Here is a 14,639-nt window from a genome sequence, read left to right on the forward strand (position 1 = left end):
TTACTGTTTATAATCCATAAAGTAAATTAATCAAAAATAATACAAAAATGGAGATGCCCAATTTCAATCATCTTGTCTTCTTCCCTTGACTTAACTCTTCAGTGTTGTGGAACATTTAAATGCTGCCATTACGCAGCAGACTGAGGTGAGCACTAAGAAAATGTGGGGATCTCTTTAAAAATTCACTGTTACAACACTTTAGCTCAGATTATTTTCAATCGTTTACAACAGAGACTCAAAAGAATGTAGTTTACATTCACTGACTTTTTATATATACACCTTATAGTCTACTAATGGAGAAGAGACCTTCCATATTTTATACAAAATGAAAGCGACGTTCTTGTATTTGCATGAGTTGTTTCATGATGCAATAATAACTAGGATAATCATTGCACCGGAAACTTTGAGCCCAAGAACCGGAAATAATAGTTCAAAGATTAATGTAGCACAAATCCAAGGTTAATGGGATGATTTGCTCATGAGAAAGAGGGCGTGTACTTTGGCGTATTTCGTCGTTCGTTACTTGGTCGGGCACACCATGCTCTTGTATTCCTTATGTTATGCGTCCACTCTCACTTCATTCATTTCAGTCTGGTATATTGCTGTTATTGTCCGATTTGTTTAATTACTTCACTTCCATTCAAACTGTGCCATGCCACACTTCCACACATCGCAATATCATATTTCAAAGTGACAGCCAGCCAAGTAATCAAGAATTTAAAGAGACTCTAAGGCGTTAATAGATTGTATGAATCGTCACCAGATAATGTCAACATGAATATCAATGGAAAGACTGATTTATACTATCAATCTACATACAGAAACATTGTGTAGTCATTTGTCTTTATTTCTTTGTTTTTGTTTTTACAATTTGCTTTACGTCGCACATAGGTTTTATGGCAATAATGGGATAGGAAAGGCCTAGAAGTGAGAAGGAAGTGGCCGTGGCCTTACTTAAGGTACAGCCCCAGCATTTACCTGATGTGAAAATGAGAAACCATGGAAAACCACTTCAGGGCTGCCGACAGTGGGATTCGAACCCACTACTTCCCAAGTAGTAATACAGACATTTGCTACAATATAGTAGAAATAACTTAAGTATATATGCTCTCAAGTGAAGAGAGATCAGACTGTTTCAAAATCTATAGAAAGAAAAGAAGAAACTCTGACTTGAGCTGATTCATACATAGAAGGAAGGCAGAGATCTTCAGCTTCAAAAATATAAAATTTTCCATCTTGACAATTTTTACAAATTAATAATAATGTTATTTGTTTTACGTCCCACTAACTACTCTTTTACGGTTTTCGGAGACGCTTTTACAAATTAAAACAAAATGAAATTAGGCCTACAGGGGTCTATATCACGCATGTGAATAAAAGGAGGTCTACAATGTATGGAGGTTGGCGTCAATGGGTTAATAGATCCCTAGTCAATCAGGACGTGAACTATCCATTACACAATACAAATCCCAATTCTATACCATGATTCCACATATTATGCTGCTATGAAACAATTACCTTGAATGTCACACGAGTGATCACTAAATATAGTAAAGAGTCATATCTTACAAAATAAACTACTGCACAGCCAACATTAATACACAGTATGCGACAATAATTCAACATATTTTGCAAAATACAGCCCGTAGTTACAGCTCTTTATGCAAGATGGACTTCACATCTTCATCTTGACTAAGTATTGATGAAGCCACTACAATAAGAAGGCCTAGAGTTAGGTACCACTTGTCTGAAAGTCACTGTAATCCTGTAATCTTCGCCTGAGCATCTGTTCATGCTCGGATGTCACATCCTCCAACTTCACAACACATGGTATTTCCTCCCCAGGTACGAATCTGATGTGCATTAAGCAGTTCAGGTTGATGAGCAGTTGCTGCGACTTCTGAAATGCCTGCAAATGAAAACTTGAGTTAGGTAATGCCTCAGTTCAGCCTCTATTTAGATTAAAAAAAAGACAAAAATAGACAGGTTTATTCAAGTTGGTATATACTTGGACAATAGATTATGAAGAAATTTTTTTTTTTTGCTAGGGGCTTTACGTCGCACCGACACAGATAGGTCTTATGGCGATGATGGGATAGGAAAGGCCTAGGAGTTGGAAGGAAGCGGCCGTGGCCTTAATTAAGGTGCAGCCCCAGCATTTGCCTGGTGTGAAAATGGGAAACCACGGAAAACCATCTTCAGGGCTGCCGATAGTGGGATTCGAACCTACTATCTCCCGGATGCAAGCTCACAGCCACGCGCCTCTACGCGCACGGCCAACTCGCCCGGTGATTTTTTTTTATTATTTTTTTTTTAAAGGAAAGGTAGTATAAATGTTGTAAACCATGTTTTTAAATGTATTACATTCTAAGTGGAAATCCTGTTAAAATAATTGTTTCAAATATTACACTAATTTTAATTAGAATGTATTAGTACTGTAATGTAATATTAGTTATATTAACCTTAATTATTTTGTTTTCTTAGTAATGTGATTTGTGTGTCACAGGAATTAAGTTTTAAGATTACTCTAGCTATATATTGTTTTTGTTTTAATTTGGATTTTTAACGTCTAAGTAACAATTGTTGTGAACATTGTAACTGGGACTCATGACCTGTTATGTTCACAATAAATAAATAAATAAATAAATAAATAAATAAATAAATAAATAAATAAATAAATAAATAAATAAATAAATAAATAAATACTGGAAACCAGAGAGGAGTGGGAGATAAATGCACATAAGAGTAGTTATAAGGCCAAGTATTTAAACAGTCAACATCCAACCCCCAACTACATCAATCAGCTATGCAGTTAACATAACATTTAAGTTTTTCCAGTGTATCAAAACACAAAAATATAACACTTAGAACACTATAACATAGCTGTAAGAAATAACCCATTCTGTTAATAATTGTTTTTTGTTTTTAATACTAACTACCAGTACTCCTAAAGTTTGCAACTATAAGGTTGGTTGGCAGCAGCTCTCCAGAGGTTCCAGTTTTGTGCCATTTTCTTCAGTTCTACATAAGATTGGCATCCCAGCTCTTCCACCAGTTGACCAATATATTCCAGTCTATGCCTTCCCCTACAATTTCTTCCTCCAAAATGAAGGCTAATAAACTCTCATATCTGAATATATGTCCAAACCATGTATTTCTTCTTCTTTATATTCACTGACAAGCTTGGGTTTTCTCCAACTCTTTCCATTACTTCCTCATTAGTAACTCTATCAATCCAAAGAATTTTCAGTATTCATCTATAGCACCCTCTTCCTCTCTGCCATCCCTAGTGTCCAGATCTCACTTCCGTACAGAAATACACTCCATACATATGTCTTAACTGTTTCCTCAGTTTTAAGCTGATATTTTCAGATGTGAAGAGCTTTCTCATTTTATTGGAGGCTATCTTTGTCTGGTCAATTTTGCTGACCAGATCTCCCTTACTTCGGTTATCAGCTGTTATTTTGCTTCCTAAGTAAGAAAACTCTTCAACGTTACTGAGCTGGTTCCCATGCACAGCTATTTCATTCTTCTTTGTTGTTCACTTATTACCATTACTTTTGTCTGAATTTATTTTCATGTTCCATCCATATGTAAAAGTAGTGTCCATTACTTCCAGAATTGTCGTGAAAAAGGAAGGCTTTCTTGTTAGCAAATCTGCTATGCAGTCTGAACAGTACTAGCACATCACCCAACCAATCTTGTAATCCCAAATCACAAGTCCATCAAAACTTCCGAGAGGATTGGTTTCTGGGTCATTGTGATCAAGTATCTTGCTAAGAGTTTGTTTTTCTAGGATGTAGGTTCTCTACACACTACTGTATCTGCACTCCAAGTTTAGATTTCACATTGAGCTTGAACTAGATCACATTACAGCGCAAAGGACAGATGCTGCAGGTGCAAAATCCAGTCAGTGGATTCTATGTAAGTTTAGGAAAAGAACAAACAAGTTTGAAATCATGTCAGAGAGAAAATTCCATGGCACTACAGCCCTTGAAGGGTCTTGGCCTACCAAGCGACTGCTGCTCAGCCCGAAGGCCTGCAGATTACGAGGTATCGTGTGGTCAGCATGAAGAATCCTCTTGGCCGTTATTCTTGCCTTTCTAGACCGGGGCCTCTATCTCACCGTCAGATAGCTCCTCAATTCTAATTACGTAGGCTGAGTGGACCTCGAACCAGCCCTCAGGTCCAGGTAAATATCCCTGACCTGGCCGGGAATCGAACCCGGGGCCTCTGCGTAAGAGGCAAGCACACTATTCCTACACCACGGGGCCGGCTCATGTCAGAGAGAGATGGAAGGAATAAGAAAGGAACAGATATAATAGGACGAACACAACAGCAGGTCAGTTTGGGAAGAGGAAGCAACAGAAATAGGAGATGAGGACAAACATGGAAACACAAAAGGCCAAGGACAATCTCCACATCTTCATACACTGCCGTCTTCAAACAGATCCCCCTGTGGCTGGGGACAGTAGAATAATACCCACAGTATCCCCTGCCCGTCGTAAGAGGTGAATAAAAGGGGCCCCAGGGACTCTCAACTTGGGAGCATGGGTTGGCGACCACGGGGCCCTTAGCTGAGTCCTGGCATTGCGTCCACTTACTTGTGCCAGGATCCTCACTTTCATCTATTCTATCCAACCTCCCTTGGTCAACTCTTGTTCTTTTCTGTCCCCGACGGTATTAGGTTCGCAAATCCATGGGAGTCTGTTTCATCTTCACGCCCTTCATGGCCCTTCTCTTTCTTTGGCCAATATCTTCATTTTTTGAAGTGTTAGATCCCTTCCATTTTTTTCTCTCTAAGTGTTAATAGACGATGATTGCCTAGTTGTACTTCCTCTTAAAACACATTTTTTTCTCTCTAAGTGTTAACAGACAATGATTACCTAGTTGTACTTCCTCTTAAAACAATAATCACAACCACCACTCTTCAAATAGACAGGCTCTCTCATCATCATTCCCAGTTCTTCTACATCCATCTATTTTCAACCCCGCACGAGCTAGTTTCTGCTTCGCAGCTTTATCAGGAGGGTGGGCAACAACACTCATCTTGACAGATCTTCAAAGTTCCCATACATGGCAGCTGCCACCCAACTTCGTTGGAGGTTCTGCCTTACAAGGGCTGCACCAGGCTAGGATTAGCCACACTAAATTATTATTAGTTCTTTGTTTCTTTCCATTACTTATACTGAAATGTTTCTGCTGGTAATGAAACAGAGTGGTGAAGGATAAGAAAATAAAAGTTTGAAAACCGAAAGAAAATCAAAACAGGGGAAAGAACCAAGAACTGGTTCAGGAGAAATTACTGACAGAGGAAGAAGAATGGGAAAACTTCAACAAAAAGAAGGTACTAGTAATAGTTGCAAGGAGATACCATGGTGAAGTGATAAAAGTAAAAGAAGTAGTAGGAAAGAAAAACAAGGTCTTTTGGGCATTGTTCCAGCACGAAACAGAAAAGATTATTAGAAGACTAAGAAGAAGAATGAAGCAAAGGAGAGAAAGAAACATATGAAAAGATAAGCAGAAATGATGGAGGAGGATAGCAAAGGGAATAATAAAGTTCTGTATGGAATGTTCAGAAGTAGGAGGAAAGATATGAATTGTCAATTTATAATAAGGAATAAGAATAGAAATTAGATAAAGGAGATGAGTGAAGCACCTTAAAGGGTTATGGAGTAGTGCTTTACAAAACTATTAAATCTGGAGAGGCCTACAGAGGAGGAAGAATTGTTTTTTTTTTTTTTTTTACAATCTGTTTTGCGTTGCACCGACACAGATAGGTCTTATGGCGACGATGGGAGAGGAAAGGGCTAGGAGTGGAAAGGAAGAGTCCGTGGGATTAATTAAGGAACAGCCCCAGCATTTGCCTGGTGTGAAAAATGGGAAACCACGGAACACCATCTTCAGGGCTGCCGACAGTGAGATTTTAACCCACTATCTCCCGGATGCAAGCTTACGGTTGTGCGCCCCTAACCGCACGGCCAACTCGCCCAGTACAGGAAGAAATGGAGGAACAGCCAGATATCAACCCAGAAAGGGATAGAAAAGTAGCACGAACAGAAGTAGCCGCAGCGCTAAACACCATGAAAGGAGGAAATGCAGCAGGATAAGATGAGTTGACAGTGAATATGTTAAGAGCAGCTGTATAGAGTACTGAGATGGGTCTGGAATGAAAGGAAGATCCCAGAGGATTGGAGGAAGGGAATAATGGTAACCATCTTTAAAAACAGTGATGGAACGGAATTACCAGAACTACAGGAGAAACATTATGATAGAATGACCAGGTTTTCAAAACAGAAAAAGAAGAAGGACATTTCAAGATTTGATGACTGATTTTCTTGACTGAAAGAAGCGACAAAATGGGACATATGATGAAAATTCAGCAGTACCCAATTAGAATATAGCATATCTGAATAAGTTATTTCCCACCTGAAACACACTATTGAAACATATTATCGACTTTTAACATATTTTTACGATTTTAACCCATTCAAGGCACAATAAATGGCCACATTGTTGACTGTGGAATCAGACTGAATTTGCCCGCCCACAGTTTGAGCGTAACTGTCACACAAAAACATGCATAAAATAAAAACTAATGCAGATAATTCACTCAAATTTTGCATTCATGCCACTGAAGGTTATGACTAGAGCTGGGAATTTTAGGTGCAAAATTTTGGTAAGAAAGGTGCTTTAATTAAGTCAAAAAAGGTGCAAATTTTAAATGTGAATATTCATACAAACATCATCAAAATCAAGTGGGAAAAGATGACAACATTAAGAAAAGGTGCAATTGAAACACAGTTTGGGGTGTTCATTTAATGTTTTCTTTGCAAGACAAGCTACTTTAGGAACTTTACTAGCAAAAAAGAATGAAGGTGCAGCACGCAAAATTCCTAGCTCTAATTATGACTTACCCATTCTTCATTCCTTGCTTGACTGCTGGCTGTGATACATATGTTCCATCTGAAATAATTTCATAAAGAGCGGACGCGTGTACTCTAAAAACACCACAATTTTTGACGCTGGCAGACAGTCAATTTTTCGTAACTACCTCTGAAACACCGCTGTATCCACAAAATGGATATACAGTAGAACCTCGATAATTCAAAATCGAATCTATTAAAGAAACTATTTAAAATAGTTAATGTTGGGTCCACCTTGTCAATACACTTTTAATGATTGAAAATTATTTATTTTATCATACATGTTTCAGGAAAAATTGATCAAATGCTAGTCTATACAATGGGTTTTCTTCTGTACTTCTTTCTTTCAAACTTGATTCCAAGTCATTTTTTTGTGCAAGATAAATTTCTAAACTTTCCAAAACATTCATGAATGTTTCCCTTTTGTGCTGAATGTATTAACTCCATGTCACTAGAAATGACTGTAAATTTATGATTCTTTTCAACCATATGCTCTCCAATTGCTGAATATCTTTTATGTTTGACTGCATTAACATGTTCTTTGTACTTTACAGCCAAACTTCTTCCAGACTGTATCGATACATAGGACAAAAAATTGACTTTGAATCAAGTTTAAATGAAAGAAGTACAGAAGAGAATCCATTGTACAGACTAGCGTTTGAACAATTAAGGAAGAAAAAGAAGAAAAAAGAAGAAAAACTTGAAGATTTTAAATTTATTTAGGTATTCTCATTTTAATTCACCAAAATATTAAATTTTATGTAATGATCATTTTCGTAATATTTCATTAGTTTCTTTATTCATTGATATGATGAATTAGGATACAATACTCCTTTAAATTGTAAGAAAAAACAAAATATAGTGTTATATTGTTTTATTCCTAGAAGTGACATCACTGATGAAGAGAATGGATATTTTTCCTGAAACATGATAAAATAAATCATTTTCAATCATTAAAAATGTATTGACAAAGTCTTTTTTTTTTTTTTTACGTGGCACTGACACAGATATGTCTTATGGCGTAGGAAAGGCCTAGGAAGTGGAAGGAGGCGGCCGTGGCCTTAATTAAGGTACAGCCCAGGCATTTGCCTGGTGTGAAAATGGGAAACCATGGAAAACCATCTTCAGGGCTGCCGACAGTGGGGCTTGAATCCACTATCTCCCGATTACTGGATACTGGCCGCACTTAAGCGACTGCAGCTATCGAGCTCGGTATTGACAAAATGGACCCAACATAAACTATTTTAAATACAGTAGAAGTCTGCTATAGTGAGTACGGCATATAATGAGAACCGTGTTATACCGATAATGTTTTGCTGTCCCTTCAAAATTCCTGTATTCAACTGTGCATTATCCTTCGGTTACAGTGAGAGCCCTATCACTTACATAAAATCAGCTTCATGGTCCGTATCGCACTTCAATAGATTCACAATTAAGTATTTATTTATTTTCCACCTAGTCGATACAATGATTGCTTAAGGCAATTTTTAATGGTCAAAAGTGGTACATGTTATGTTAATTTTAAGGACACTTCCTCTAAAGCATTACTTTGTCAATTTATATATTTTTCATCTAAACAGTGTTATGTGGCTGCAGATGTTGATAATATATGAAACATGTACCACTTTTGACCATTAAAAATTGCCTTAAGCAATCATTGTATCAACTAGGTGGAAAATAAATAAATACTTAATTGTGAAGCCCTATCACTGACGCATCCGTTATTATGAGCGATTAAGCGCGCACGATTTTTTCTGTTACCGATATGTATGCACCCCAGCGATTATGTTGCATGCAATCGATTATCTTCAGTATTGTTTCCTCTCTATGTCCACTAGCGAGTTCTCACTCGTCGACATTCGAAGACGATGTCGGAGTCAATTAGCAATACCCGTCAACTGCTGTTCCGTAAAGAAAATTTGAAATGAAAGAGAGCATATTTTCATAATAAATGCGTAAATAACGTGTCCGATAACAGTTCTTAACTCATTCAAAAAAACTGAAACGTTTGCCACAAAATGCTATCGATAATCAATCAATCAATCAATCAATCACTACTGATCTGCAGTTAGGGCAGTCGCCCAGGTGGCAGATTCCCTATGTATTGTTTTCCTAGCTTTTTCTTAAATGAGTTTTCTCACTATGTGCACTTGCGAGCTCTCTCGTCGACATTCGAAGGCGATGTTGGAGTCGATTAGTAATACCCAACGACCACTGTTCTCTAATGAAAATTCGAAATGAAAGAGGATAACAAGTTTTTGTAATAAATGCGTAAATAACATGGCCGATAGCACTTAACTTGTTAAAAATAACGGCTGAAGTAAACGATCTCTTAATTTTAATGTTATACACTGAAATTAAGTACAAATGTGATACACCTCGAGATATGGCAGAGTACATCACTGATTTCAGAGGATAGTTCATATTTTCTCGTGTCTAGTTAAATTTCGTAAAGGCTATTCACATGTAAATTTTTAGTGAGGATAACTCATTTCTCTACATGTATTTCAAATATGTTTTTATGACACCTATACGGTTAGGTGAGGCGACACCATTTGAAGAAGAAAACTCGGGAGTGATACCGTATTTCTCTGATTCCAAGACAATGTTTTTTTCCTCAGAATCTCGTGCGAAAAATCAAGGGTTCTCTTGCATTCGCGGCCTAACAGTAATGAATACCACTGGCAACTAGCACAGTAACCAAGCTGCTTCTTTTCACCCTCGCACGCGCACGCACACACAAAATTCGTTGCCAATAAACAAAAGCCTCTTTATTGTACATCGCTAGCCGTGACAACCGGTTGTACAGTGACTGTGTGGAACGTCACTGTATCTTGGGAAATAGTGAAGAGAGAATGACATTCTATTAGCCTCTACAAAAACGTTTCTCAAATCTGCAGAAGAGCATCAAAACATGCAAGCCTTCGAATTCTTAGAAAAGCCACGGCTACTCAGTGGCAGAGTTATAACACATCTACTGTACCCGACTTAGTAAAATTAAGATTTATAGACACCAGAAATATTTTCGTGATGGATAGTCGTAAGGATACGTGGAACAGATATTGCCGGCAAATTTTCAACGGGTTCTTGTTGATATTATTACGCCAATTTTAAGTTAATGGTTATTAAACACTCGGAAATGTAGAATACTTGTGCAGCCGCAAGAAAATATGGCATAGGCCTAAATAAAGCCAATATTTGGTGTCAGCGTGAAGACAAAGATAGCTAAAAAAATGCGTACTGTACAAAAAATGCACTCAGTGGTCTGCAACAAGGATGCTTTAAACAAGTTGAAAATGAAATTGTGAGGTATGTGCATGAAAAACGCAAGGGCGGAATGGCCATACCGTGGCGCAATAAACTTGTTGATCTTCAACGTCCGTGATTAGACCTATACATCGCTAATGGAAAATTCTAAATTCCCATGGAGGGAATTAGATATTTTTCACCAATAGAGCATGTCAAAAATGTCAAAACAGATCAGATGTAAGGCTTTTCAGGCATTTGCTCTATTAACCAGCGTTTCGTCTTAGGTCTCACACTAGACTCGTCAGAGTGGGATGTGTCAGACCCTACCCACTGACGCTGGGGTGTATGCAGGTGAACTTATCAGAAGCCCTTATAAGAGGCACAGTCTGATAACTGCATACGGGAGATAATTCTCCACAATGGAATTATTGCCCGCCTAGCAATTCCGAATGGAAAATTCTAAATTCCCATCGAGGGAATTAGATATTTTTCACCAATAGAGCATGTCAAAAATGTCAAAACAGATCAGATGTAGGGTGCCACACAGAAATACAGAAACAGCCTTGCTTACCAACAGTACATCCTCCAATTCCTTACGTCATTGTGAGCTGAGATCATAATTTGATTCATGCGCCAAAACACCGCCCGCAACCACAGCTCGTCATGACGCAGATGGGTTAAGAGTGTTTCAGAAATTATTTCTTCCAAAATATATCACTCAGGTGTATTACAAACTATAAACATTGATATATTTGCCATATAACATGACAACTTGCAAAAATAGAGAGGACTTGATCAGAGAACGAAGAGTTACGATTGTTATCATTCACATAATTTTCTGAAGAAACTATTTCCTCCAAACGTTTTTGATCTTTCAATGCAACATTTTTATTGTTTGTTGTTAGGACACCTGATAGAGCTGTGCTGCCACATACTGCAGCATCAAATTTTGACTTATCGAAGAAACAGCATTTAGGATAACGTACTGTAGAAACTATTATTCGGAGCTCGGTTTTGCGGACATGAAGTGTTTTTTTTTTTTTTTGCTACGTCTATATGTTGTACAAATATAAATATAGGGAAATATCATGCAATAACATCTATAATTTATGTAACCTCTGAGGCTTCATAATTGTTCACAAATGTTTCATATACTGTACTGTACCTATTGCGAGTTCCTTTTTATTACATTAAAATTTTGAATGACATTATTCTGATTTTTTCTTATACGAATGCCCCGTATTTCCAACTGATCCAGATAATCCAATTCCTATTGCAGTTTTCAATTGCACAGCATACAGATATTTGATCTTGGAATATTACTGTTATTTAACACACTATTAGCAGAACCTTCCACGTATTTTGCATTAAAAGCTTCTACAACTACTTTAGTCATGCTAATTTTTTTTTTAAACGGACAGAAAGAGACCAGAATTAATGAAAAGGGACAATTTACTATCCCATTTAATTTTCATGGGGAGAGTCCAGTTGAAAAATGGACATCTGGTCACCCTGCAGTATGAATACAAACAGGATGCAGTGAAGACATTTTTGGACATGGAGACAGCATATGAAAGTATGTGCGGAGTTATAATTTGAGGAGTGTTCAGAGAGAAGGGAGTGAGGAAGGAAATATTAGAGAGGGTTAAGAGCATGAATGACAGAAGTGAAAGCTGTATGAAGATGGGAGGAGAGAAGACAATCTGAGAGTATGGTCTTGGAAGGAAGTGCTCTTTCACCTCTATTGTTTATTATGGACGGAGTACTTGAGAGTGTGGCTGGGAGGATTAGAGAAGATAAAATGAAAGCAATGCTGTTTGCAGACAATCTGATGATACGAGGAAACAGTGAGGAAGATGTACAGGAACAGCTGGACGCATGGGACCGAGTAGCCACCATATATGGAAAGAAGTTCTCAGAAATGAAGAGAGAAGTAGTCAACACAACATGAATTAAGAAGAGACCACACATGAAAATAACAGGACAGAAACTACAGAAAGCAGTTTTCAATATTTGGGAAGCATCATTGATGAAAGTGCGTATACAGAAGGGAAATAAATGAAGTAGAAAGGCAGATCAATTCTTTATGTGTGTGTAATATGGAGCAGAGAAGCACTGCAGAGGTGCAAACAGATTTTACATTATGCCTACTGTGAGATGAACTTAGGTGTAGGCCTACAGTGACAAGATCGGACAGATGGAGGAATGGAAAAGAGAGAGAGGCAGTGAAAGAGGAACCAGTAAGTCCTAAAATAGAAAGAACAAGATTACAGTGGTATGGGCACATTCAGAGGAGAGAACAGATTGTCGAGAAGGATGGTTGATGTAACAATGGATGGAGGGAGACCTAGAGGGAGGCCATGAGACAGACAGCTGCAAGGAGTTACAGAAGGTGTAGACACTAGAGGATTCGAATGGAAAAAGATAGAAGAAAACAGAATGTGTGCAGACAGGAGACAGTCGAGACCCAACAGATCCAGCTGAAGGCTGGAAACTGTTCACGATGACGATGAATTTCTATGTACCAGTATATCATTGAAAAATACGTATTTTCTGTCTTGTGCTTTACTCAAACTCTAAAATGTTTTTAAAATGTATCTATGGCAAGATGAGAGATGGAGGAATAAGAAAGGAACAGATGTAATTGGACGAACACAAAGGCAGGTCAGTGTGGAAAGAGGAAGCAACTAGAACCATACTAGTTAAAGAGGTACCGTGCAAGCAGTCTACTAAACTTGTATTAATACTGTAGGCAATCGCACCTTCGTGACTTTCTCCTTGAGCAGCGGATTCTTGGCGATATCTCTCTTCATTGCCATCATCTCGGTTGGGCTGAAGCCAATCAGCTTTTCCAGAACCTGTGAAATTTTAAACATCAATAAAAGATGATCAAATCTTACAATTCTCTTAAGTTTTCCTTTCACTTATCAATAGATTTTATATAGTCTAATTGGGAACTACGAACCCCTTCTATGTGGATCTTATTCTCTAGAATGTTATCAATCGACATAATTTCAAGATGAGAGATGGAGGAATACGAAAGGAACAGATGTAATTGGACGAACACAAAGGCAGGTCAGTGTGGAAAGAGGAAGCAACTAGAACAAACATTGAAACACAAAAGGACAAAGACAGTCTCCACATCCTCCACTGCCATCTTCAAATAGACAGGCTCTCTCCTCATCAATCCCAGTTCTTCTACAGGGTCTCGCATATAAACACACGGTGTTTGTACTCTTCATTACAGCACCTGCCTCAGCCGAGCTTACGTCGCATGCGGCCGCCCTGGTTTAAACGGTGTATACAATCTTATATGAAATCTTACCTTATAAAACATGCTGGAATTGTCGTCCTCCCTGGGTTATACAGGCTTTGTATCTCGTAACCACATTCTGGCTGACACGAGTGAGTTCTGCCACCCTAATGTATTTGTAACGTATTCTTTCAGTTCCTCCAATGTGTGAGGATTTGATATACTTTTTCTTTCAGTTTACCACACAAGTAAAAACCACACACTGCATTTTTTTAATGCTATTTATTCGGGGCGTCGACCTAAGAAGATCTTTTGCCCCTACTTTGCACCATATGTTATGAACCTGCGTGTATTTGGAAACTGCGGAAGTGTAAAGTGTTGAATGTGAGAAAAGGAACATTAAGGACGACACAAACATCCAGTCCCCAGGCCAGAGATATTAATCATATACAATTAAAAAACCCTGATCCGGCCGGGAATCAAACCCGGGGCTGCGGGGTGACAGGCGTATGCGTTGTCCTCTACACCGCGGGGACGGACACACACTGCATTTACTGTCGTCTAGAATAAAATCGGCCAAATTATTTGTCTTGCACTAACAGCACATCAAACACCAATCTTCCTATCATAATGAGAGACTTCATGAACACCATTAAAAATTTCTGCACACCAATAGCAAGAGTTATGACTGTTCACACAACCATTAAGAATGAAACCCAGGCCTCATCCGAAAAGAACACAAGCTGTGGGTCAAATAAACGATCATTCAATGATGCAAGATACCACTCACAATATCTCACTCTTGTGGTTGGATCAGCAGGTTTTAAACAATGTTAAAACTGTTTGTGTGCATGCATGTTTTTTACTGAGCACTGAGCCAGTACAGTAGTTTCAAATTTATTTACAATCACGCAAATCTGTGCTCGTGAAGGTGGCACTTCACCAGGAAATTGCTGAACAAATGCATAGCGTTCCCATCAAGCCAACTTGTACTTCAAATAACTTTTACATATGAAAATAACTGTCTCACCATGTTAACAGCTGACATTCAGACTGGCGACTGCTAGGTCGAACACGTGCGCTCTCCTTGCAAGGTCAAGAACTATGCGCACGCCTCCCGTACTGCTCCTCAAGTCTAGGAGAGTAAAAACACTGCTGGACGATCTGGGTTTATATGAGAGACCCTGTACATCCATCTGTTCTCAACCCCC

At 38.3% G+C, this 14,639-nt stretch overlaps 1 protein-coding gene across 1 annotated transcript in view; it reads right to left on the reverse strand.

Annotated features, from left to right (window-relative positions):
* Positions 1–1,044: 1,044 nt before the first annotated feature.
* The window catches only part of LOC136866991 (recQ-mediated genome instability protein 1), a 107,429-nt gene continuing 93,834 nt past the window's right edge, over positions 1,045–14,639 (reverse strand). The window contains exons 7-8 of the mRNA XM_067144086.2: positions 12,938–13,033; positions 1,045–1,909 (exon numbers count right to left, since the gene is read on the reverse strand). Of these exons, the coding sequence (XP_067000187.2) occupies positions 1,733–1,909; positions 12,938–13,033 (273 nt within the window). The 3' untranslated portion in view covers positions 1,045–1,732. The remainder of the gene's footprint in view (positions 1,910–12,937; positions 13,034–14,639) is intronic.

Source organism: Anabrus simplex, chromosome 3 (genome assembly GCF_040414725.1).
Source record: "Anabrus simplex isolate iqAnaSimp1 chromosome 3, ASM4041472v1, whole genome shotgun sequence".
Lineage (NCBI taxonomy): Eukaryota > Metazoa > Arthropoda > Insecta > Orthoptera > Tettigoniidae > Anabrus > Anabrus simplex.